The 22409-nt window shown below is 42.3% G+C and overlaps 2 protein-coding genes and 2 long non-coding RNA genes across 25 annotated transcripts in view; 1 reads left to right on the top strand and 3 right to left on the bottom strand.

Annotated features, from left to right (window-relative positions):
- Positions 1-11973, bottom strand: part of PKD2L2 (polycystin 2 like 2, transient receptor potential cation channel) — a 33934-nt gene extending 21961 nt beyond the window's left edge. For 2 of the 4 annotated variants that reach the window (XR_014163918.1, XM_081893659.1), the window contains exons 1-4: positions 11786-11973; positions 10700-10801; positions 7976-8109; positions 549-805 (exon numbers count right to left, since the gene is read on the bottom strand). Coding sequence is in view for 3 of the 4 variants with exons in the window: in XM_081893659.1 (XP_081749785.1) it covers positions 549-805; positions 7976-8109; positions 10700-10801; positions 11786-11837 (545 nt within the window). In the remaining variant the exon portion in view is untranslated. Of the gene's footprint in view, positions 1-548; positions 806-7975; positions 8110-10699; positions 10802-11312; positions 11333-11785 lie in introns of those variants that run through there. The other 2 variants (XM_081893660.1, XM_081893661.1) reach the window with 2 other exon arrangements.
- Positions 2885-3830, bottom strand: LOC309360182. Its single transcript, XR_014163945.1, has 2 exons — positions 3647-3830; positions 2885-3294 (listed from the first exon to the last, which is right to left on the bottom strand). It is a non-coding gene; the product is annotated as an uncharacterized lncRNA (long non-coding RNA).
- LOC309360154 lies at positions 11974-17523 on the top strand. The gene is made up of 2 exons (XR_014163938.1): positions 11974-12250; positions 15898-17523. It is a non-coding gene; the product is annotated as an uncharacterized lncRNA (long non-coding RNA).
- Positions 17524-17738: 215 nt separating this feature from the next.
- MYOT (myotilin) overlaps positions 17739-22409 on the bottom strand; it is a 54488-nt gene continuing 49817 nt past the window's right edge. For all 19 annotated transcript variants that reach the window (XM_081893461.1, XM_081893459.1, XM_081893458.1 and 16 more), the window contains 5 exons: positions 22251-22383; positions 20525-20732; positions 19526-19691; positions 18692-18825; positions 17739-18342 (listed from right to left, as the gene is read on the bottom strand). In XM_081893461.1, coding sequence (XP_081749587.1) covers positions 18167-18342; positions 18692-18825; positions 19526-19691; positions 20525-20732; positions 22251-22383 — 817 coding nt within the window. In that variant the 3' untranslated portion in view covers positions 17739-18166. The remainder of the gene's footprint in view (positions 18343-18691; positions 18826-19525; positions 19692-20524; positions 20733-22250; positions 22384-22409) is intronic.

Here is a 22409-nt window from a genome sequence, read left to right as displayed (position 1 = left end):
GTTAGATTGTACTTGAATGAGAAGCAAACAGAAGTAGGGGACCCCATATGACAAACTACGTGCCAAAAATATGTGCTAATGTGTTCCATACCAGCAGTGACTGTAGGTGCATACTGGCTCCTTTTTACTTCAGAGTTTCCACAGTAAGGGGAAATGGACTGGCATTTTTATTATGATGTTGTGTGAACCATGCAAAAACAATGAACAACACCAATTCCACAATAAATTCCAATCTAGAAGCACTGAAGGAGGCAAGGGGTAGCACAGGCACAAGGCTCGTGCAAATATTGTCTAAACTAAGGCAGCGCTTGATTCACCCTTTTACAGGACAAGCTGATGTAGGTGCAAATCAGCAGGGTGCCACTACTTGAGCCCCTTGACACATATTGTTTCATTTATTTACAGTACAAATGCATTAATAACAAAATTTCTCAGTGCTCCCTAAGGAAGCCAAATCCCACTATTAAACTTATTTTGCTAAAGTATGTGTACAGTATGTTCAGATACAGTCAGAAGGAGCAAGGAAAATAAAATGTCGCGATACTTACTCAGAGGCATTCTTAAAGCCAAATGATTGTCTATCTTCATGTAAATACTGATATTTACCATAACATTCTTTCATAAATGCCCGGAAAGAGGGATAGATAGAACATGTGTTGTTACGGACTTTTAGTTGTCGAATTCGAGGTACTCCTAACAGTAAATTCTCATAGTAGATAAGTGTGGTGTTTCTTTCATTGGGTGTGGAATCGTTGTTGTACGAAGTGCCCCAATCAAGGCCATCCAGAAGTGGTCCTTCTATAAACTACATTGCATGAAATAAGCAGAAAATAAACTTTTACCAGAAGAAATTCATCATCTGAAACTCGTTTACTTGGAATCAAATATTATTTGAAAACCCATTATTACACCTGGGAATCTAGGAGGCACAATGGCCTTATAAAATGTTTGTTTATCTATTTTGTTTGTTTTTTACATCTTATTTGGACTACTATAAAAAACAACCAATTGATTTCACTTGGCAGATTAAGAGGTTTAGGAGCACTTCACCTGTCCTGGTCAATCACAGTTAATAGTTTGCTGTGAATGTGCCAATCTGAGCTGCTTTGCTCCTCCTTGCTAGAACACTGAAGAAATAAACCAAGAACCTCAGCTTACTATTATGTATGAAACCAGGTGTCAAGGTTTGTTTTGTTCAACCAAACTGTTAGGCAAAATGAGGCAATCATCACAGAAAGCAAATACTGCAGGCAGCAGCACCTGCTGCCCCAACCATTTCTCCTGAGCCTTCTGGTTATTCTTCCCTGTTGGAAATCAAGAGCCGAGTGTTCCACACAGCTTCTGTACATGTAAAGGGCTTGGGGAGGGGAGTCCTTGTCCTTTGCAAAATGCCTTGGACAGCCCTTTACGTAAGCAAATAACAAATCTTGCCTACAGATCATGGTTTGTTGGAAGTGAAACAACTCATGATTCTATGTAATGCGCAAACAAGGCCATAGGTCCTTCAATATTAATTCTTTATAATGGCACACTGAATTCCACTAAAAACACTGGTGATGGTCTAAAATACTATAAATGCAGACACCTCTTGATGTCTTCTGTTAAGGGATGTGCCTCATGCACACAGAACACATCAATAATGTTCTGTTCGTGCATAAAGGGACCCCTGACCATTAGGTCTAGTTGTGACCGACTCTGGGGTGCGGTGCTCATCTCACTATATTGGCCGAGGGAGCCGGCATACAGCTTCTGGGTCATGTGGCCAGGATGACTAAGCCGCTTCTGGCGAACCAGAGCAGTGCACGGAAACGCAGTTTACCTTCCCACTGGAGCGGTACCTATTTATCTACTTGCTCTTTGACGTGCTTTCGAACTGCTAGGTTGGCAGGAGCAGGGACCGAACAACGGGAGCTCACCCTGTCATGGGGATTCGAACCCCCGACCTTCTGATCGGCAAGTCCTAGGCTCTGTGGTTTAACCCACAGCGCCACCCGCTTTCCCTTCTGTTCATGCATAGATTTATGTATGCTCTGGTAACCTCTAGGTTAGGTAAGTTCATAAGGATGGAGCAGCACATTATATGTAGAGCTGCCTCTGAAGACGGTTCAAAAACTTCAGCGGCCAGGCTGCTTATTGGGGCAAAACAGTTTGAGCATATTACAGTAATCCTGGTCTGACTGAACTGATTACCAATTAGTTACCGGGCCTAATTTAAAGTGCTGGTTTAGACCTATAAAACCTTAAATGGCTCAGGTCCGCAATAACTCAAGGACCACCTCTCTCCATATGAACCTACCAAGACCCTGAAATCATTTCGTCTCAGGCCCTTCTTTGTGTGTCTCCTCCACAAGAGGTCTGGAGGGTGACAACATGATAATGGACCTTTTTGTCGAGTTGCAGCTCGGCATCCAAAGAAAAATCAGTCTCACACCATAATAGGTTCCGAAATATGGCTGCCCCTAGGGCTCATGCAGCACAGCTTTTATTGTGTGAAATCAGAAAGATACAAAGTACAAGCCAAGCAATTTGTTCTAGCAAGCAGATAAGAACCTTCGCACTAGACCATGCGAGCATCAGGCCATGCCACGTTAGCCAATCATATAGGACAGCACGAGCTGTTCATGCTCCAAGGATGCTTCTAGCTATGAAATCACCCTGTAACAATAAGAACTTTGCTCATGCTCTCATGTACAAGCAATCATTTTCCCACATGTCCCCTTTTCTTGTTTATAATATTAGAGGAAAAGAGGGACCATTAGTCCAAATCGTACACTTCATTGCCTAAACGTCTACACTTTGCAACATAAATTCCTCTTGTAACCCCTGTGGTGGGCCGTGGTCGGTACCACCATGCAGTGCATTGGGAAATCAAAGAGGGTATGCATTGAATGCAACAACACACCATAATGAAGCCAGCAATACATGCAATTACAATCAATAATATTTTTCTTAACCATAATCCATTAGGTAACCAAGAAGACAACCATTCCCATGGATCAAAACCTTCAGGTGGATTCAAAGGATTATGGGCTATCATTTGTTCCATATGATCAATAGTAGCAGAGATATTGGTCGATTGATCAGTTATATACATGCAGCAATGAGAATGAATTAAGGCACAAATTCCACCTTTAGAAGCAAGGATCACATCTAAAGCATAATGATGTTGAAGAACTACATTTCTTATTTCTGATATTTCTTTGTTAATCATTTTTAAAGCCAAAATGGTGGAATTAAACAAATTTTCTGTCCAGTTTGCCAATTTATGCAAATCACGGTAATTCATGGCTGCACCTAAAGAAGGCAGAAGGGACCTAGAGATGGCCGTCCCTGTATATTGAGAAATAGGTGATAGTACTTCCCTTTTGTTACGCAAACGGACCGCTGGGAGCTTATCTATTTTATATACCAAGGGTACTACTATACCTAACGTGCAGGTACCAGAAAAGGCAGAGGGGATTTCTTTGTAGGCACGTGTGCCACAAAATAACCATAAATCAGATTGAAGCAAACATGTAGTTCTGCTGCTCTTTCTCATCCAGTCGAACCAAACATAAAAGTCTCTACACGCAGCTTGTTGTTCATAGGTCATGTAAGTTGTGACATTATTAATTAAAACCTTTGGTCTGCCACTCATGGTTGTAACATTAAGAAAACAAGAAGATCCATTAATGTATTCATGTGTCCAATTACAATATGGATAATGACCTAAAAATTTTTTGCTATTGTGATTAAAATGAAAACAATAAGGAGCTAATTCTACAAGCGATAGAAATACAGGAGGTAAACTTATGCGATTGTCCTTCATATTATTGCTAATCTTATATGAAGCATTTCTAGGAATACCATGTAATAGAATGCCAGATCTTTTTGATTGAGGAGGGATATGCATACACATCCAACAATCAGAAAGGTTAAGCATAGAAGCAAAATGATTAATGTCTCTAACGTAAGTATTGTTAGTCCAAATCTGATGATAAAGTTCAGGCCTCCTGGCCTTCTGCAAAAAAGCAGCACGACGAAAGCGGCGTTTTACAAAGTTCACGGAGAGGCTCCATCCGTGTGAAGTGGAATTGTGGGGCCACTCAGGACAATGCCATATTGGTTGCTCGGGGGGGCAATAAGGGTGAGAATGGTAAATTATTCCAATAGCTGTTTCCGAGCAACCTGCGTGATATTTCGTGGCTCGATTATTGGCATGTAAAAACCACAAACCAGGAGAAGCCACACAGCCATTTCTGCAGATACAGGAGCCCATTTGCTGTAAATAGGCCTCATGTACTGCTCCGTGCATTGCGGAGCCAAAAATCCAAACCCAACGAAACGTGGTGACACAGATGGGATGGTCGCTATTGGGGGGCAAAACCCAAGCGATGCCGGTCTGACGAGGGCATCCTTCAAAGCCAGGTTCATTTCCCAGACAAGAGGCGGCAAAACTGTAACGATAAGTGGTAGAAACGGTGGCTTCCCAGGGGGAAGGGGGGCCAACGCGATAGGGTTGAAGATGGCCTTTCAACGTGCCAGGAACAGGGCACATCAAGATGGCGATGTCTCCAACTGCAATGTGGGTTGAGGTCAGGTGAGAGGTCATCACCGGCAAACAGCGTAAAATACGGTTTCAAGGCGCTGGTGTCTCCTTGGGCGAAGACGAGGCAACAGAAGAGCGCCAAAGTCGAACGCAAGAAATCAAAGAAGTTGGACCCTTCCACTGTGGATCTGGAAGCAACCTGTATGACACTAAAGGACGCTGCAATATTTCTTCCTTCCAGAAATGAAGTTCAGCAGGCGTAAAATTCCTGTTGCCAAATAACCAGGGTGACCAATATGTGATCTAAGATGTGCTTCAGAAAATTGACAAGTCCTGGCCTGTATCAAAGATGAGGCGCTTTGTGCTGGAGTGACATTGCTGTGCGGTAGATCTGCACTGCGCACGAAAATGGTCCACTTTGCCACATCCAAAGCAGGTTTTATCCTTTGCAGGATTCTGGGACATGGTGGAGGACAGAGCCGTGGCTAGCAGGCAAGCTTTATACGTCTCAGTCCCCACTGACTGGCAGGCTTTAAGCACATTTGCAATGGCTATATTTGGCGTTGTCATCAAAGGGCGCAGCGCTTGCTTACAGTCCTCATTTGCATTATCAAACGCAAGCTGGTGTACGATCACTTCTTGGGCTGCTACGTCTTGAACTTGCTGCTTAAGAGTGTTATTCAAGCGATTGACAAATTGTCCATAAGGCTCTGTAGGGCCCTGTCTGATGCTGCTACCGCGCTCATTCTTGTCATCAGGAACAGAGGACAAAGCTTCTTGGGCAGCAGCGATGGTGGCTGCCCAATACATAGGATCAAGGGCCAACTGTTGGGCAATAGTAAGAAAATTGCCTCCTCCCGTCAGCCCATCAAGAACATCAGTTTGGTTCAGCATGATGGGGGCTGGGGGTGCAGGGCCATTGTCCTTGACAGAAGAATACAGTTCCTTTATGAATCTCAAATCAAACTGTTCGTGCCGGGCTGGGCCTCCCCCCGGGGGGGCAGGAGCAATCACAGGAAAAAGATTAGGAGTTGTAGAATCAAAAGCTAGCAACGGAGCAGCGGCGCGAAGAGATTCTTGAAGTGGGGTGGAAGCGGTGCCAGATGCCTTGGGCGGAGGAGGTGGAGGAGCGGGGGGTGCTGCAGAATTTGAAGAATGCAGGGGAGTGACAGGAGGAGCCGAAGGGAAAATGTCCGGCGGTTTAGGAGGTAGGTTTGAGGCAGGCAAAGCGGGAGCTGGGAGGGCGGGCGAAGAAGCTGTTGCGGCAGCCAGAAGAATGTTTGAAGGAGTTAAGCACGACATAGCTTTGTAGACGTTACACCAGGCATGCAAAACCTTGACATCAATCTGAGGATGATTTTGAAAGAAGTGTCCAATTTTTTTCCAATCGTCTAACTCCCAATTTCCGTCCTGGGGGAACCAGGGACAGTGAGTGTCCAGGGCTATTATAAGGGACTTAAGGTCAGCTTTCTGAACAGCAAGGTTGTTACTGGCCAAAAGGAATTTAAGGTCTTTAAAAAAAATTTTCTGTGGTGCAGAGAGAGACTTTCCCATGATTGCAAGAGTTGCAAAAAGAGCAGGGAGCACTTACCGGAGGGATCCTTAGGAGGATGAGGGAGGCGCCTTTTGCCCTGTCCGGGCGGAGATAAGTGCTGATAAGTCCGTAACGTAGTCCAGAATCACATTCACACGGGAGCTCTCACCGGGGATCCACTACGTGGATGAACGACGCGTCTGCAGCCCTGCCGGGCGAGGTGAGGCTGAACGTTGTAAAACAGCATGAAGTCCGAAAGAAATCACACGGGAGCACTCACCAGGGATCCACTACGTGGATGAACGACGTGTTGGTGAGTGCTGAATAATGAAAAACAACGTGAAGTCCGAAGGCAGTCACACGGGAGCACTCACCAGGGATCCACTACGTGGATGAACGACGTGTTGGTGAGTGCTGAACAAAGAAAAACAACGTGAAGTCCGAAGGCAGTCACACGGGGCACCAATTGTCGAGTTGCAGCTCGGCATCCAAAGAAAAATCAGTCTCACACCATAATAGGTTCCGAAATATGGCTGCCCCTAGGGCTCATGCAGCACAGCTTTTATTGTGTGAAATCAGAAAGATACAAAGTACAAGCCAAGCAATTTGTTCTAGCAAGCAGATAAGAACCTTCGCACTAGACCATGCGAGCATCAGGCCATGCCACGTTAGCCAATCATATAGGACAGCACGAGCTGTTCATGCTCCAAGGATGCTTCTAGCTATGAAATCACCCTGTAACAATAAGAACTTTGCTCATGCTCTCATGTACAAGCAATCATTTTCCCACACCTTTTCCACAGTGGCTCTCCATTTGTGGAATACTCTCCCCAAGGAGGTTTGGCTGGCACCTTCATTATACACATTTACATGCCAGGAAAAAGCGTTCCTCTTTAACCAGGCCTTTGGCTAACTGACATCTAATGCCCTTTAGATGTGTTGTGGAAGGGGGGATTATTGGGTTGTCATTATTATTATTATTATTATTATTATTATTATTATTATTATGTATTTTTTATTGTAATTTTATGTTGTAAACTGCCTTGAAGGTACAGGGCAGCATATAAATTTAATAAATAATAATAATAATAAATGAGCATGTGGCAGCTATCCAAAAAGCAGGTGTAAGGTTTGAACACCTCTTCCCATGTAGTCACCCTATTTGCATACAACATATCACAAGGTTTTATATTACAGTGATACCTCTGGTTACGAACGCTTCAGGTTACGAGCTCCGCTAACCCAGAAGTAGCTGCTCCTGGTTGTGAACTTTGCCCCAGGATGTGAACGGAAATCACGCATCTTTAGCACATGTGCACAGCAGGAGGCCCCATTAGTGAAAGCACGCCTCAGGATAAGAATGGTTTCAGCTTGAGTGCACCTCCGGAACGAATTAAGTTCGTAACCAGAGGTACCACTGTACAGGGCTGTTGTAAGGATTACTAACATAGTATACATTTGTGTACAGTAAGTGTTTGGAACACTTAGGAAAAGTACTACATAAATATAAAGTAATCCAAAATTGATTATCACTGTGCCAAGGTAAAATATGGTGTTAATCCCAGATAGCAACAAATTGTGATGACAGCAAGATAAAAAGTAGAGTAAGTAAGTCATTTAAGTTCTACTACCTGGCAGGACTTAATGCCAAAAAAATTAAAAAGTCAAGTCCCCAACTTTACCACTACATATCTCTTGATGTATTTTCCCCAAACTCTTTCCCAGGCAGGTTTCTGAGGGTACCCAAACCTACCCTTAACTTTTTAGTGTGAAACAGTCTAGTGGTGATAGGACAGTAGCAGATTACAGAAACCATGTGTCTACACTAACATAGTTCTGTGCCAAAAATCAGGTTTATTATTATTATTATTCACAAGTTATGTTTTTCTCATTTAAAAAACAACAACCTTTACCTGCCAAAAGTCAGCAATGCTGCTCATAGACTTGAAGTCTGTACGATCTGTATCTGACAGAGGGGTTTCTAGAAAGAGATCTGCCATAACTTTGTTCAGATAATACATATCTGTGCTCACCATTCCAAATGTCACTAAAAAGAAAGAAATCAGGATAAAATCCTAAGCAACAAAGAGAAATGGGAAGACACTCAAATTAGCAAACATCAAACACCTAATGTTTATTAGCAGGACCCCAAAACAAAAATACTGGAATCTTAGTAATAGTAATAGAAAGATCAAATAGGCTGTTATCACCTTAGTTACTGTATTTTTCTGTGTATAAGACGCCCCCATGTATAAGACTATTTTGGGGGACTAAATTTAAAGAAAATGGGGGGAGTGGCGCAAACTTGTTGAGCATTTTTAAGGGGGAATTACACGCAGTTGCTGGGGGTTGCAAAGTGGGTAGCTACTCCCCCCATGCCACTGTGGGCGGAAACGCTCCCTAGAGCACAGACCCGCCAACCAGCTGGCTGCGCAGTTCCCCCAGCTGCTGTGGAACGCTCCCTAGAGCGCGCGCCTCCGCAGCAGCATGCGGGAGAGTTGTGTGTCCACCAACCAGATGGCTGGCAGGTGCACAGCTTCCCTTCCACGCTGCTGCAGGAAATGCTCTCCTCCCACAGCGGCATGAAGGAGAGTTGCACCCCCCCAATCAGCTGGCTGACAGTGCTCAGCTCTCCCCCCCCCATGCCACTATCCGTGTATAGGCCGACCTCAGTTTTTTTACATAATTTTTGAGTTAAAAAAAACTCATCTAATACACAGAAAAATACAGCATATGGAAAATATGCAGCTCTTGCAATGCAGTGTTCTACAGAGACTCATGAATTGTAGAGTTGAAAGGGACCCCGAGGGTCATCTAGTCCAACCTCCTACAATGCAGGAATCTCAACTAGATCATACATGATAGATGGTTATCCTAGCTCTGCTTAAAAAACTCCAGGGAAGGAGAGTCCACCGCCTTCCAAGGGAGTCTGTTCCACAGTTGAACAGCTCTTACTATCAGGAAGTTATTCCTGGTGTTTAGTTGGAATCTCCTCTTGTAACTTCAATCCCTTAGTCTCTGGAGCAGGAGAAAACAAGCTTGCTCCATCCTCCATGTGACACCCTTTAGATACTTGAAGATAGATATCTCCTCTAAGTCTCCTCTTTACCAGGCTAAACATACCCAATTCCCTTAACTGTTCCTCACAAGACTTAGTTTCCAGACCCTTGATCATCTTGGTGACCCTCCTCTGCATATACTCCAGCTTGTCAATATCCATCTTAGATTGTGGTGCCCAGAACTGGACACAGTACAGTGGTACCTCTAGTTATGAACTTAACTTGTTCTGGAGGTCCGTTCTTAACCTGAAACTGTTCTTAACTAGAGGCGTCCTTTCACTAATGGGGCCTCTTGCTGCTGCTGCGCCGCCGGCACATGATTTCCATTCTCATCCTGGGGCAAAGTTCTCAACTCAAGGTAATTCTTCCTTGGAATTTGTTAGCGGAATTTGTAACCTGAAGCGTTTGTAACCTGAGGCGTTTGTAACTCGAGGTACCACTGTACTCCAGGTATGGTCTGACAAAGGCAGAATAGAGCAGGACTATTTTTTTCCTTGATAGGGACACTATACTTCTGCTGATGCAGCCTAGAATAGCACTAGCGATGTTCTGTTGCTGTATCACACTATCGACTCAAGTTAAGCTTCTGGTCTACTAGATCTCTATACAGTGGTACCTCGGGTTAAGAACTTAATTCGTTCTGGAGGCCTGAAACAGTTCTTAACCTGAAGCACCACTTTAGTGAATGGGGCTTCCTGCTGCTGCTGTGCCGCCGGAGCATGATTTCTGTTCTTATCCTGAAGCAAAGTTCTTAACCCGAGGTAATATTTCTGGGTTAGCGGAGTCTGTAACCTGAAGCATATGTAATCTGAAGCGTCTGTAATCTGAGGTACCACTGTATCGTTTTCACATGTACTACCGGGAAGCCAGGTGTCCCCCATCTTCTATTTGTGCAGCTGGCTATTCCTGCCTAAGTGTACAGGTGGAACCTTACATTTGTCTCTAGTGAACTTCATTTTGTTAGTTTTGGCCCTGTTCTCCAATCTTTTAAGCTCATATTGAATCCTGGTTCTGTCCTCAGCAGGATTGGCTACCCCTCCCAGTTTGGTATCATCTGCAAATTTGATTAGCATCCCCTCAACAGGAGGGTTATTTTGCATGTTTATGAGTTAGGCTATGGGCAACCATCCAGGGGTTAAATGTCAGTGTTAGGTTGGACCAAAAACAAATAGGGGCAGAGCAACAGTTGTGATGTTGTACAATAGGCTAAATTCCAGCTACACAATAGAGGTTTCTACACCACCACCACTCACATCCACAGCTCCATCATCGTCCTAGGCAAACAAGAGGCATTATCACACTTAAAAGACACAGTTCAAGAACAGTTCAAGTAGGTTGTGAAACTCATCCAGTGAGGACTGTAGTCTGGACAGAGTTCCCAGGGCTGGGTAGAGAAGCTTTGAGGAGCCCCTTCAGCTCCAGGGCCTAAGGTTCCCCACCCCACCCTACATTTATACCATTTTCAAGTTGCATAGGCTTCCAAACCAAGTAATTCATTATTTGCACCTCATGAAATGTTTTCGGGAGGGGGAGAGCAGCATTTGCATGTCAACAATCCCCTTTTCCCCATGGACTTACATATACATAGATCTGTAAGGAAAATTATGTAAATCAGTAGCTCTTGAAAGGTAGTTCTCATTTCAAGTTCTCTGCTATGAGTCAGTCGAGGTTTAATACTCCCTATAAAATATGAAGTTTTCAGAAAGAACACAAAGAAAATGTCAAAAACTAATTAAAAGTTTGCGGTATGAATGCTCAAACCTAACCAAACAAAAGCACACTTCTACGTTGCAAGAAAAATAAATATTCAATTATCTGTAGACTGCGGTAAAAGACAGATGTAAACTTAAATGTGTCAACTAGCTTCTGATAGCGCTGAATTCAAGTAAGGCTATCTATGTGCCATACATTTAAAATACACCCCCACCCCAAAATCTAGAAACTGTAGTTTACCTTGCGCAGAGCTGCAGTGCCTAGCACCCTTAACAAACTACAGTTCCCAGAATTATTTGAGGGGAATCATGTACTTTAAAATGCATGGCAAGCCTAGCTGCACTTTCCCAGGAGAAAGCCTCACTGAGTTAAACAGGAGCGCCTGCATGCCCTGCTTCTGAATTGCAGTAGCATCTGCCTGGCTATTCCTGCTAGGAACCAAATGCCATTTGGTGTAATCCAACTACTCTCTACGTACTTGTTTCCTTAAGCTCCTCATACAAAATGTATGAATTTGATTGTGTGGGGATGGAGGGTATGCGGACACCTTGTCAAGCCACGTTGCCAGCAATGGGACTGGGGGGAAATAGTTTGGGGTGGGGGGTTGGCGTCGTCGAAGTGGTATCTACGTTTGAACAGCAGCGGCATTTCTGGTTTATTTTTATTTTTACTCCAGGTCCTCAGGCCTAGCTTGGGAGGCGTCTCCTCCTCCCTCTTCCAAGCCTTCCATCATAAGAAGAATAAGTACTGTATTATCATTCGGCAGGGAATAGGAAGTACTGTAGTGGGAATGGCACTGTCGCCCTGAAGCTAAAGACTGGGCGGGCTGTGGCCCTGACTAGAGGCAATGTAGGGAGACACCAGCCAAGGCGCTGAGCCAGCGACCAGAGGCCTAGTTCGGCCCTCTCCCCGACAGTTGCGCTTTCCGCCCCAGCAGCCATTCCTACTCACCGAAACTGCTTCGCCGCTCTAGGACGGACGAGTCCTGGGTGGACACAGCCATGGCGACTCTAGGGAGGGAGAAGAGGAGCCGCTTCCCTGCGCGGGGCGCTTGCCTCGCCCTCGCCCCCGCCCCGCGCCGGGTTCGAAGTAACGAACGGGCCGCCGCCGGCTGCTCTGGCGGGGTAGAGGCTGATTCGCCCCACGGGACGCGCCCGCCAAGGTGCCCCGTCGGGCAGGCCGGCTCCCACAACAAGTTCCGCCCCACAAAGATGGATTACAGCTGGGGACGCATACATACTAATGCTACCCCCTTAACCCATCACTCCCGTGGGGAAATAAGCTTGCCACCCTGTATGGTTTACCTGAGAGTAAGAGTAAGCCCATGGGAAAATATGACGCATATTTCTGAGCGGGATTGCTCTGTGACTGGATTGCTCCCCCCTCCCCATTTAATCCACACGACAACCCTGTGAGGTAGGTTAGTGACTGGCTCAAGGTCACCCAGTGAGCTTCATGCCCAAGTGAGGATTTCAACACTGGTTTTTCCCAGGTCCGCATTGGCTCTCAAATACAACATTCGGTATAAACTTCATTTTGCAGTTAGGATAGCTCGCCAAGTGCACAGGTGGCGGAGGCTCCTTCTACCTTTTTGCATATCAGGTGCTCGGAAGTCAGCCTCATGTTGCTGAATGGGACTCCTTCGAGGAAGAAGGCATAAATTAAGGTTACAGCCTTGGGAATTGTGTGGATTTACAAAGTGGAGCTGGTCATATCTAAAACCAGCAGCTCCACCTGCCAAAATCCCCTCTTCTCAATATAAAATTACAGAAGCCCAAGCCTGCTTTAATAATACTGTATAAAAAGAGGTCTGCTGGATCTTCTTATGGGTTGAAAACCCTGTCATTGTCCAGCATCCTGTTCTCATAGTGGCCAACAATATCTCTGTGAGAAGGTCACAAAGTAAGACATGAACGCAACAACACATTCCACACTTGTGATTCCCAGCAACTACTGTATTATTTGAAGGCATACTGTTTAATCAGCCTGTCTGGAAAGTTCTGAATTTGGAAGAGCTTCATTCTGCCAGTAATATTGGGAGGTTAATTGATGTGGATGTTTCAAATCATGCCATTGAACTCTAAAATATTATAGTATTATCTTTATAAAGTATAATAATCTACTTTCTTGCTGATTCCTGTCTTCTCTCTGTAATTTTGGGTTTTTAAATATTCAGAAACCACTTCTTACTGAAGACAGAAATAACTTTAATAGAGCAAGTTCATAAGTAAGATCAGGTGGGAAAGGATTAGGTGTTTGAAAATATCTCCAGATGGAATGTCCCAAGCATCCCTGTGAGCAGTCATAAATCAGAAATAAATATCTGAGTCACAGCATCCTACTACAATTGCCATTTTCCATCAGGGTTTTGCATACCCATGAAGTCTGAAACTAGTTTCCAACCTCATGTCAGATATTTCTTCATGCACCTGGATTCCTGAGTTTAGTTGGCCCGATCTGCAATGACAGATTTTTATTTTTATTTTTTAAATATTTATTAGATTTTTAAAGAAAAAAGAAAAAAGTACATTAATAATAAACAGTATTGTTTTGCTTTAACAAAGTTTCCTGTCATCTTTGAACTTCCTCACGCCTCCCGCTCCCATTTACATCGTTAATAAATTTTTGTCAAGCAAATTATCATCTTATTTCCAACTTGTGTACCAATAAAATACATTAAAATAATTCTCCTTCAACTTTGTTTCTCTTAATCTCTCTTATCGTCATTTCCTGATCTATTTTAGTGATGGCCAATTATTTATAACCAAGCATCTTTTTTAACATTCCATTAAATCACAATATTTTTGTAAATAAGTCTTAAATTTCTTCCAGTCCTCTTCCATCCTTTCTTCTCCCAGGTCTCGGATTCTGCCAGTCATCTCCGCCAGCTGCATATAGTCCATCAGTTGCATCTGCCATTCTTCCAGTGTGGGTAGATCTTGAGTTTTCCAATTCTTAGCAAGTAGTATCCTTGCTGCTGTTGTCGCATACATGAAAAATGTTCTATCTTTCTTTAACACCTTCTGGTCGACAATGCCCAGGAGGAAGGCCTCTGGTTTCTTAGTGAAGGTATACTTAAATACCTTTTTCAGCTCATTATATATCATTTCCCAGAAGGCCTTCACCTTAGGGCAGGTCCACCAGAGGTGGTAAAATGTTCCTTCATTTTCCTTACATTTCCAGCATTTGTTATCTGACGAATGGTATATTTTGGCAAGTTTAACTGGGGTCATGTACCATCTGTATATCATTTTCATTACATTTTCTTTCAAAGCATTACATGCAGTAAAATTCAACCCAGTGGTCCACAACCTTTCCCAGTCTTCAAACATGATGTTATGCCCAATGTCCTGTGCCCATTTTATCATAGCCGACTTAACCATTTCATCTTGTGTATTCCATTTCAACAGCAAGTTATACATTCTTGAAAGTACCTTAGTCTTAGGTTCTAACAGTTCTGTTTCCAACTTCGATTTCTCCACCTGGAATCCTAACTTTTTGTCACTTTTAAAAATTTCCTTGATCTGAGCGTAGTGTAACCAGTCTCGCACTTTATCCTTCATTTTCTCCATACTCTGCAATTTCCAATTGTCTCCGTCTTTTTCTAGCAGTTCCCAATATTTTGGCCAGTAGGCTTCCATATTGGTTCCTTTTCGGGCCTTAGCTTCCAAAGGTGAAAGCCACCTTGGTGTTTTATTTTCCAATAAGTCTTTATATTTTGTCCAGACATTAAACACTACTTTCCTGACAATATGGTTCTTAAAGGCCTTATTGATCTTAACTTTATCATACCACAAATATGCATGCCAACCAAACGCATTGTTATAACCTTCCAGATCTAAAACATCAGTGTCCTCAAGAAGTAGCCAATCTTTTAGCCAGCAGAAAGCTGCGGCTTCATAGTACAACCTTAAGTCTGGCAGGGCAAAGCCCCCTCTTTCCTTTGCATCTGTTAATATCTTAAACTTGATTCTGGGCTTTTTGCCCTGCCAGACAAATTTGGAAATATCTCTCTGCCACCTCCGAAAACACTCTGTTTTGTCCACAATTTGCAATGTTTGAAACAAAAACAACATCTTTGGCAGCACATTCATCTTAATTGCAGCAATTCGGCCTAACAAAGAAAGCTTCAGCTTTCCCCAGCTTTCCAAGTCTCTCTTAATTTCAGACCAACATTTTTCATAATTATCTTTGTGCAATGACAGATTTTTAAAATGTGGAAATCTGCCCTATAGAAACCCAAAGCATATTTCTCTTGCCTATATGAATTTGTGTGGAACAAAGTCACTGGACAGCATATCCATTTTGTCACTCCACTTTTTCCAGCACATTGCTTCTGTGCTTCAAAGATGCTCTAGTTAGACACACAAACACAATGACTATGAGGCCCCCTGATACTAAACAGGTGCACACAGAACCTGCATGAACTTTTTCACTATTTTTGAATTGCCATACATTATTTATTGAATGTATAATCCCACTTTACACTTTTAAAACTAAAAACACACAGTATAATGTAAATTGTTAGATGGTTGGGCTTTTAATGTGTAACACCAATCTTTATTGTCGCTAGTTTTAATGTATAGCTTTTTATGCTTTTTGCCAGGCTTATTTTGCTTTAAGCATTGGTTGCAAAAGAATTTTAGAATTGTACTTTGTGTTTTCATGGATTATATAGTGTTATGATTATGTTGTATGCCATGCAATATACAATATATGATAAATTATTATCTATATTCTATATTGAGTCTTCCTGTGCTCATGCTTATGCAGCGAAAACCACACCCAACACACGGAATACTGAGAAATACGGCAGGTACAGACTAATCCCAAGATATAAATACCAGTAAGTACAAAAAAATTGGCAGAAAAAACCTGTGTGGATTCCTTACCTCCACCCCACCAGGAACAAACTAACTCATCCCATTAATTCAGTGGCATAGAATGTTGAGAGACTCTTGATGGGAACAGAGAAATACTGTATATAAAAACTGCAGAAAGAAGCATCTCATTTCCTGCATGTCACTTCTTGGTTCACACAAGATGGTTTTCATTGCCTCCAGGCCCAGAAGAGACCTGTCTGTGGACCTCAATGGAGCAGCTAAAGAATTCAGTGCAGCTGCTGTGTCTTCCACCCCTACAGAAAAAGGAGTGAGGAGACCAAAATGGAGCAAAAAGAACCTCAACACTGCCTATGGGTATGCTCCATGGGCAGATTGCTGACCAGTGGAGGGAGGGCAGAGATGGAATGGAGCTGTGAGAACCATGTTGCTAGGGCCCAATTATGAAATGGTTGCCTTTGAGAAAAGTCCTAAAAGTCTCAGCCTGTGTATCTCACAAAAAAATTCCTATTATTCATGTTAATGGTTAAATATTAGAGATATTCCACTCCAAGGAACCTATGACTCAGCACACGGAAGGGGGATTTAAGAGCAGCTCAGCCTAGGGAGTACCCAGAATGATGCTACTTCAAGTGTTTCTTACAAACCACGTCACACAATCCATAAAATAAAAAAGGTTCTGAAAGCTCATGGTATTTGTAGCATTATGAGTTTGTGGGTACCAAATTCCCCCAAATTCCTGGGTCCAGTATGTTAAAATATAAGCCAGAACAAAAGGAAGCTGATGAGCCATCAGGAATGCCAAAGAGAGGATGCTCTGTGCCAAATGGCAAATGGGAGTTAGTTAGAAGACAAAGCCAGGGTCTGAAGTAGAGTCTTTAGAGTTGGCTTGGACGTGAGCTGGAGGGAAAAGGTTGCAGTCTGGTAAAGGTAGCAAGCTGGAGAGAGGATAAGTGCAGGATGTTTGATGTCTGTTTGAATCCAAATCTGCACCTATGGGAGAAGCAAGACCCTCTTCGAGTGCTGTGAACCCCTCCATCATAGGCTCAGGTTGTTTTTGTGTAAATAAACCGTATGTCATAAAGAGACCACAGTCTCTGCTGGGCCTCATTTCCAAAAGGATGAGCATCTGGAACCCCACAGCTTGGAGACTGAAGGTGTCATGCAACGGTACATTCAAGGTCTTGCAAGTTATTAATTATTATAGCCTGAATGCAAGGGTTTTAAATCACCTACACTTTGCTTTCACAATCTTCAGGAAGCTGACTTTACTTCAGTCTCAAAACTCATTAATTACAGTGAATCCAGCACTTTAGTTAACTATTTTAGCATTTTTAAGGGAAGCTAGTAGGGTTCTCAAAAAGCACCCTGGGGGAGTTGAAAACTCTTCCATCGTCTACTTTCCTTATGTCTGAAGTTCTGCTATCCAGCGGACTAATTCTTAAAATCCATGAGCACCCAGAGAGGAGACCATGGCAACTTTGCTCTTCCCCAGGGAGAATATGAGCCCAGGTTTGGACATGCTAAGCCAAACCATGACTTAGCCCAGCATGGCACTGCAGCAAAACCAGGCCAGTGAAACCAGCCAACATACCCCAAAATGTAGCATCAAAATATTGGTTCATAAGAGCAAATGGAATGTGCAATGCTGAATTTTTAAATGTTTTTAATATATTATTATATCATTATTTTATCTTAAATATTACTTTATCTTAAATATTATTTTATTTTTATGTTCTTTCTTTTTTATTTTAAATTGCACTGTTTCACATTTTGATATTTGCCAGCCTGGGCACTTTTGGAAATGCAGAATACAAATTAAATAAATATTCAACATACTGTACTGTTTATGGCCTGACGGTAGTTGTGCAGTTCCTACAGATTTATTTTTATACTCTCTTCTTTGTCTGGCTTTAACCCAAATACTAATGACAATTTTCTTTAGTCAAGTACTGTTTATGACAATTTTGTTGAGAATTTCTGTAATAGAGAATCACCCAAAGCTCACATAATAATAAAACAACAACTCACAAAACTTATAAGGATAAAGCACATGACAAGTCTTATATTTAAAATTTTATTTGCATCAGACATAAAACTTTCATTAAAGCACTCAAGTTATGTTTAATAGCCAGGCAGCAGAAAATTATAATACTATGGGGCATGGTATTAACAAAGCAGTACAAATAAAAATATTGTGACTGAATCTAGATGCATTCAAACCATCTACACTTTCATGATCATCCACTGCCCTTGTTTCTTGGCCTTTAAAATTAAAAATACAAACATTTGGATCTCCTTCTTGCTACAGTCACACACATTTATAAAAATCAGACTTAGTATAATCACAACAGCAGAACTAGGAGCAGGAGTTAAATAATAAATAAAAATATATTAGGTATGTTTGCTTATCAGCGCAATAACCCCCTTAATTGCATGTGCTGTTCATAAACGTCTGTTGCAGGAGTGAAAGTTTCTTCCCCGTTGCCAGTTAAAGTTCATCGCTCTCATAGAGTCCAGACTGTGCTGCCATACGCTGAAACTCTCCTTCATCCGGGAAGAAAGCTTGTTTCACATCTAGACCTTTACCATTGAGTGCCAAGTATTTGCTAAAAGTTGGTCGAACCTTCAGTGGTTTGGGGTTTGGAACTGGCTTGTATGTGTGAGCTGAAATAGATTTTAGAAAGCAAAGAGAAATAATTCAGATTAGCTTGTTTAGAAAGTGGGAGAGAGAAAAGTGGGATACAGTCCAATCAAGTAAGTCGCCCCATTTCAGCTTGCTACATCAAAAGGGATGATCATCTGTGCTACAAGCAAGACACATAAAGGGAGTTTAGGCAATCATGCCAATTAGACATGTTCATATACTCGGTGCATCAATACCTTCCATCTTTCACATCTTCAGTCCAACTGTATGCAAAGTTAGGCCTAACTAAAACATGCTCATTTCAATTGGCCTGGGAGTGTAGCATCAACATTCACATATGTAGAAGAAGAAAAATGAAGAAGTACTTACTAGCCACGTCCAATCTGGCATGGCATGTTGCTACTCCTGCCTCGTTGACAGCAGATACTGTGTACCAACCAGCATCTTTCTTATTTACATTGTGGATCAGCAAGCAAACCTTCCCAGAGGTATCATGAAACATACTAGGAAAAGAGAAAAATGACAAAAAAATTGAAGATTACAATCCCCTCTCCTACCTTAAGGCTAATATACTTCATGAAAATCATTCTTGTTAAGCATTGCCAGGTATTTTTAAGACACAGACCTATATTCAACTGCATATATAAATTTGCTGATATTTATGTTTTGCCTTTCTTCCATCATGGAGCTCAAAGCAGCATGAATGTGTTTTCCAAGTGGTCATCCACCCAGATCCTGGGCAGGCCTACTTAGCTTCAGACCATACCCAGGGGGCGCTATAGATACTGTCCAGCAGTGCCCTTGAGCTGAATGTAGTATCAGGCCATGTAAGCAAGTCCTCATCTTGCAGATCCCCTCCCACTTTTCAAGTCCTAACAGTTTCTAATATTTTGCAAATTCCCATTATGCAGTCACTTTGGAGGGCCCCTTCTCCACATTCAACATCTAGTCCACATCTAGCTCAAGATTGCTTAAAGCAAAAATGCTCTCCCACACTGCAGACTATAATACTGTCTTCTGAACAACCCTTTTTTTGTAGAAGAGTGATGAAGCTGAAAATCACAGCAATTCCCTTTTTCCCAATGCTTGGAGTCAAAAACACCACATATCAGTTTATAAACGATTAAACTAGACCCACCAACAGTATTTGATTCAACTTGACTCCTGAACAGCTGAGAGGCCCATCATGATACAGATACCCACCTGATTCTGTCTGTATTGAATTGTACCATTTCATTATTTCTCTTCCAGTATATTTGTGGTGGGGGGATAGCAGACACTTGGCATTCAAGTCTGGCCGAATCCCCCTCATAAACTCTTGTGCTCTGAGGTTTAAAGATGAATGTTGGGGCTTTCCGATGTTCTCGAGCTAGATAGAAGTTTGGATTAAAAAAAAAAAAGACAAAAGATGACATCTTACAGCCATGACAGACTAAAAGTGAAGGCAAATAAAAACAAAGCCATTTTTAATATCCCAAATGTATTTATAATCCAGCATATTTCAATCTATCAGGTCCTTCATCTGGTCATTTCAAAAATACAGAAGCTAACAGAAAAGTAGAAAGAAAGTGGATACAACAGAATTAAGGACTTAGGAGTCTGCATTTTGAAATCCCTTGAAGGACTTGACATTTAATATTTTTTAAATTTAGGATATTCAACAGTTTCTTCTACCCCTTTGCTTCCAGTTTTCCCTCCTCAATTGCTTGGGGTTTCCCTCTTTTGCTGCAAATGAATGATATATCCTGGACAGTGCAATCTTTGACACACATGCTTGCATCAGTGGTTCCATTCTGAACTCACTTCGTATCCAGAAGCCCTGCTTATGAACCTAGTCTTCCTATTTATTTCAGTATCGATGGCTGTGCATCCATGCCGGCTATACACTTCATTTGGTGTTGTACCCAAAAGAGTAGGAGCAGAAGAACAGCTCTCAAACTCATATATTGAGACTAAGTAGTGGATTCCCACTTTCAGTGGCATTAGAAACCCCATCACTGTAGATAACATTTAGAAATTTCATTTTTAGAAAGTCATGCACACAAGGTATGAATTTATGTCACAATAATTTAAAATTCTGAAAATTTCTTTAGATACAGCCCTTATCAAAGAGCACAAAACGAAAGGATATTCGTAACAGAATGCACCAGCTGAAGTAAAGACACAAAAAATTGTTTCCAAATAGACAAAGCTCTCTCATACCAATGACATCTAGCTTTACTGTAAAGGAAGCTTCTCCAGCACGATTGAAAGCCACACACTCCCATGTTCCAGCATCATAGACCCTGACGACTTCAAAAATGAATGAGTGGAAGCCTTTCTCAGATACGATCATTTTATGGAAGTCATCTGGGTGAACTAATCTTCCATTTAGGTACCATGCCACATCTGGAGTTGGGAGGCCGCTGACCTACAAGGGGAAAGACAATAGATACTAAGGGGGTAGTGTCAGATAAAGGTATTGTGGTATTCATGCCAAATGCTAAGTCTGCATGGGAACATCAATGAGTGTTCATTTGATACTCTATATATGCAAAATCACTGCACACATTGTGACTGACTTGTGTAGTACGTGTTATTCTGGGTTGCAGTTTTGTAACATATACAGTCGTACCTTGGTTGTCAAACGCCCTAGAAATTGGACGTTTCGGCTCCCGAACGCCACAAACCCAGAAGTGATTGTTCCGGTTTGCAAACGTTCTTTTGGAACCTGAACGTCTGATGGGGCTTCTGCAGCTTCTGATCGGTTACAGGAGCTTCCTGCAGCAAATCAGAAGCCGCAATTTGGTTTTCAAACGTTTTGGAAGTTGAACGGACTTCCAGAACGGATTCCGTTTTACTTCCAAGGCACGACTGCAAAGCAGAAACAGAGCTACGTTCATACCACATGGTCTACAAAAGAGTCTAGTATTGTCATATATAAATGTCATAGTTTAACAAAATAATACAAACAAGACGAGGAGTGATTTCTTTTCACAAAATGGGTCTGTGCTATAAAAATACATACAACACATAGTGGTGTGACATTGACTGTGTGAAAGAAATTGTATGACACAAAACTAGGTCACAAGGGATAACTGGGGCAATGCTCAGTGGCCTGCAAAACTTCAGACTTTTCTGCCCATTATCAGATTTTGTCAACATGCAAGCACAAAAAAGGCAGTGCAGAGGGGAGGTCACAAGAACACTAGCAAAATTGTGCCTAGACTCTCATTTCTGTGAAGATTACCAGGCACAGCACAAACCAAACTACAGTATGCACTCGGTTTGCAGAAAATACACTGCTCCACATTTTTGCAGTGTTAATATGTTTCTTTAAAAATGCCTTGCCTTGTGGCAGTGGCTGATCAGGCAGCCCAGGAAGGTTTCCAATCATACCCTAAATTCCTCTTACTGGAATTTCATAATTGACTTTCAGAATATGTTAGTAGAAGATGCAGTGGGGGCCGGCAATTTCGATGGCTTTTACAGAGAGATTTGGTGAATTCATGGAGGATGTAGGTTTAATCCTGTTTCCATGATCAGAGGCAATATACCTCCAAAGCTTCAGAGGTTTGGGGGAAACAAAAACAGAAGGATACTACCTCTGTGCCCCACCTGTGAGCTTCTAGGAACCATGGGACTGACCATAGCTGGAAACAGAACACTGAACAAAATGGACCATGGTCTGGTCCAACAAGGCAATTCTTAAATCCAGTGGGGTTTTTTCCTTCTAAAAAAACGTTTAGGGGTACTCTCATTTTGACTCAAGAAAATCACCTTTTTATAGTCAACTCGGGAAAAATAAATACAGTAAATGGACAAAAGTACAAGGATTCATTAAATGTTATGGGGTATGCATACCCCTGCGTCCCCCCCCGAAAAAAGCACTGCTTAAATCTATTAGGAGGGACAGCTGTGTTGAAAGTGGCTTGAATTCATACATTACCTTGAAATCAATCCTGCAAAATCTTCCTTCTTCAACTGTTATGTCTTCAGGCACTTGTACAAAACGTGGTTGAAAAAATTTCTCCTGGATTGACCCTTGCTCATTCCTCTCCCCTCTTGAAGATGGCCTGCTCCTAAAAGGGCACATCAACAAGGCAAT

Source organism: Podarcis melisellensis (genome assembly GCF_964234715.1).
Source record: "Podarcis melisellensis genome assembly, chromosome: 2".
NCBI classification, from domain to species: Eukaryota; Metazoa; Chordata; class Lepidosauria; order Squamata; family Lacertidae; genus Podarcis; species Podarcis melisellensis.
Note: the sequence above shows the minus strand (reverse complement) of the source record. Positions and strands in the feature narration are given on the sequence as shown.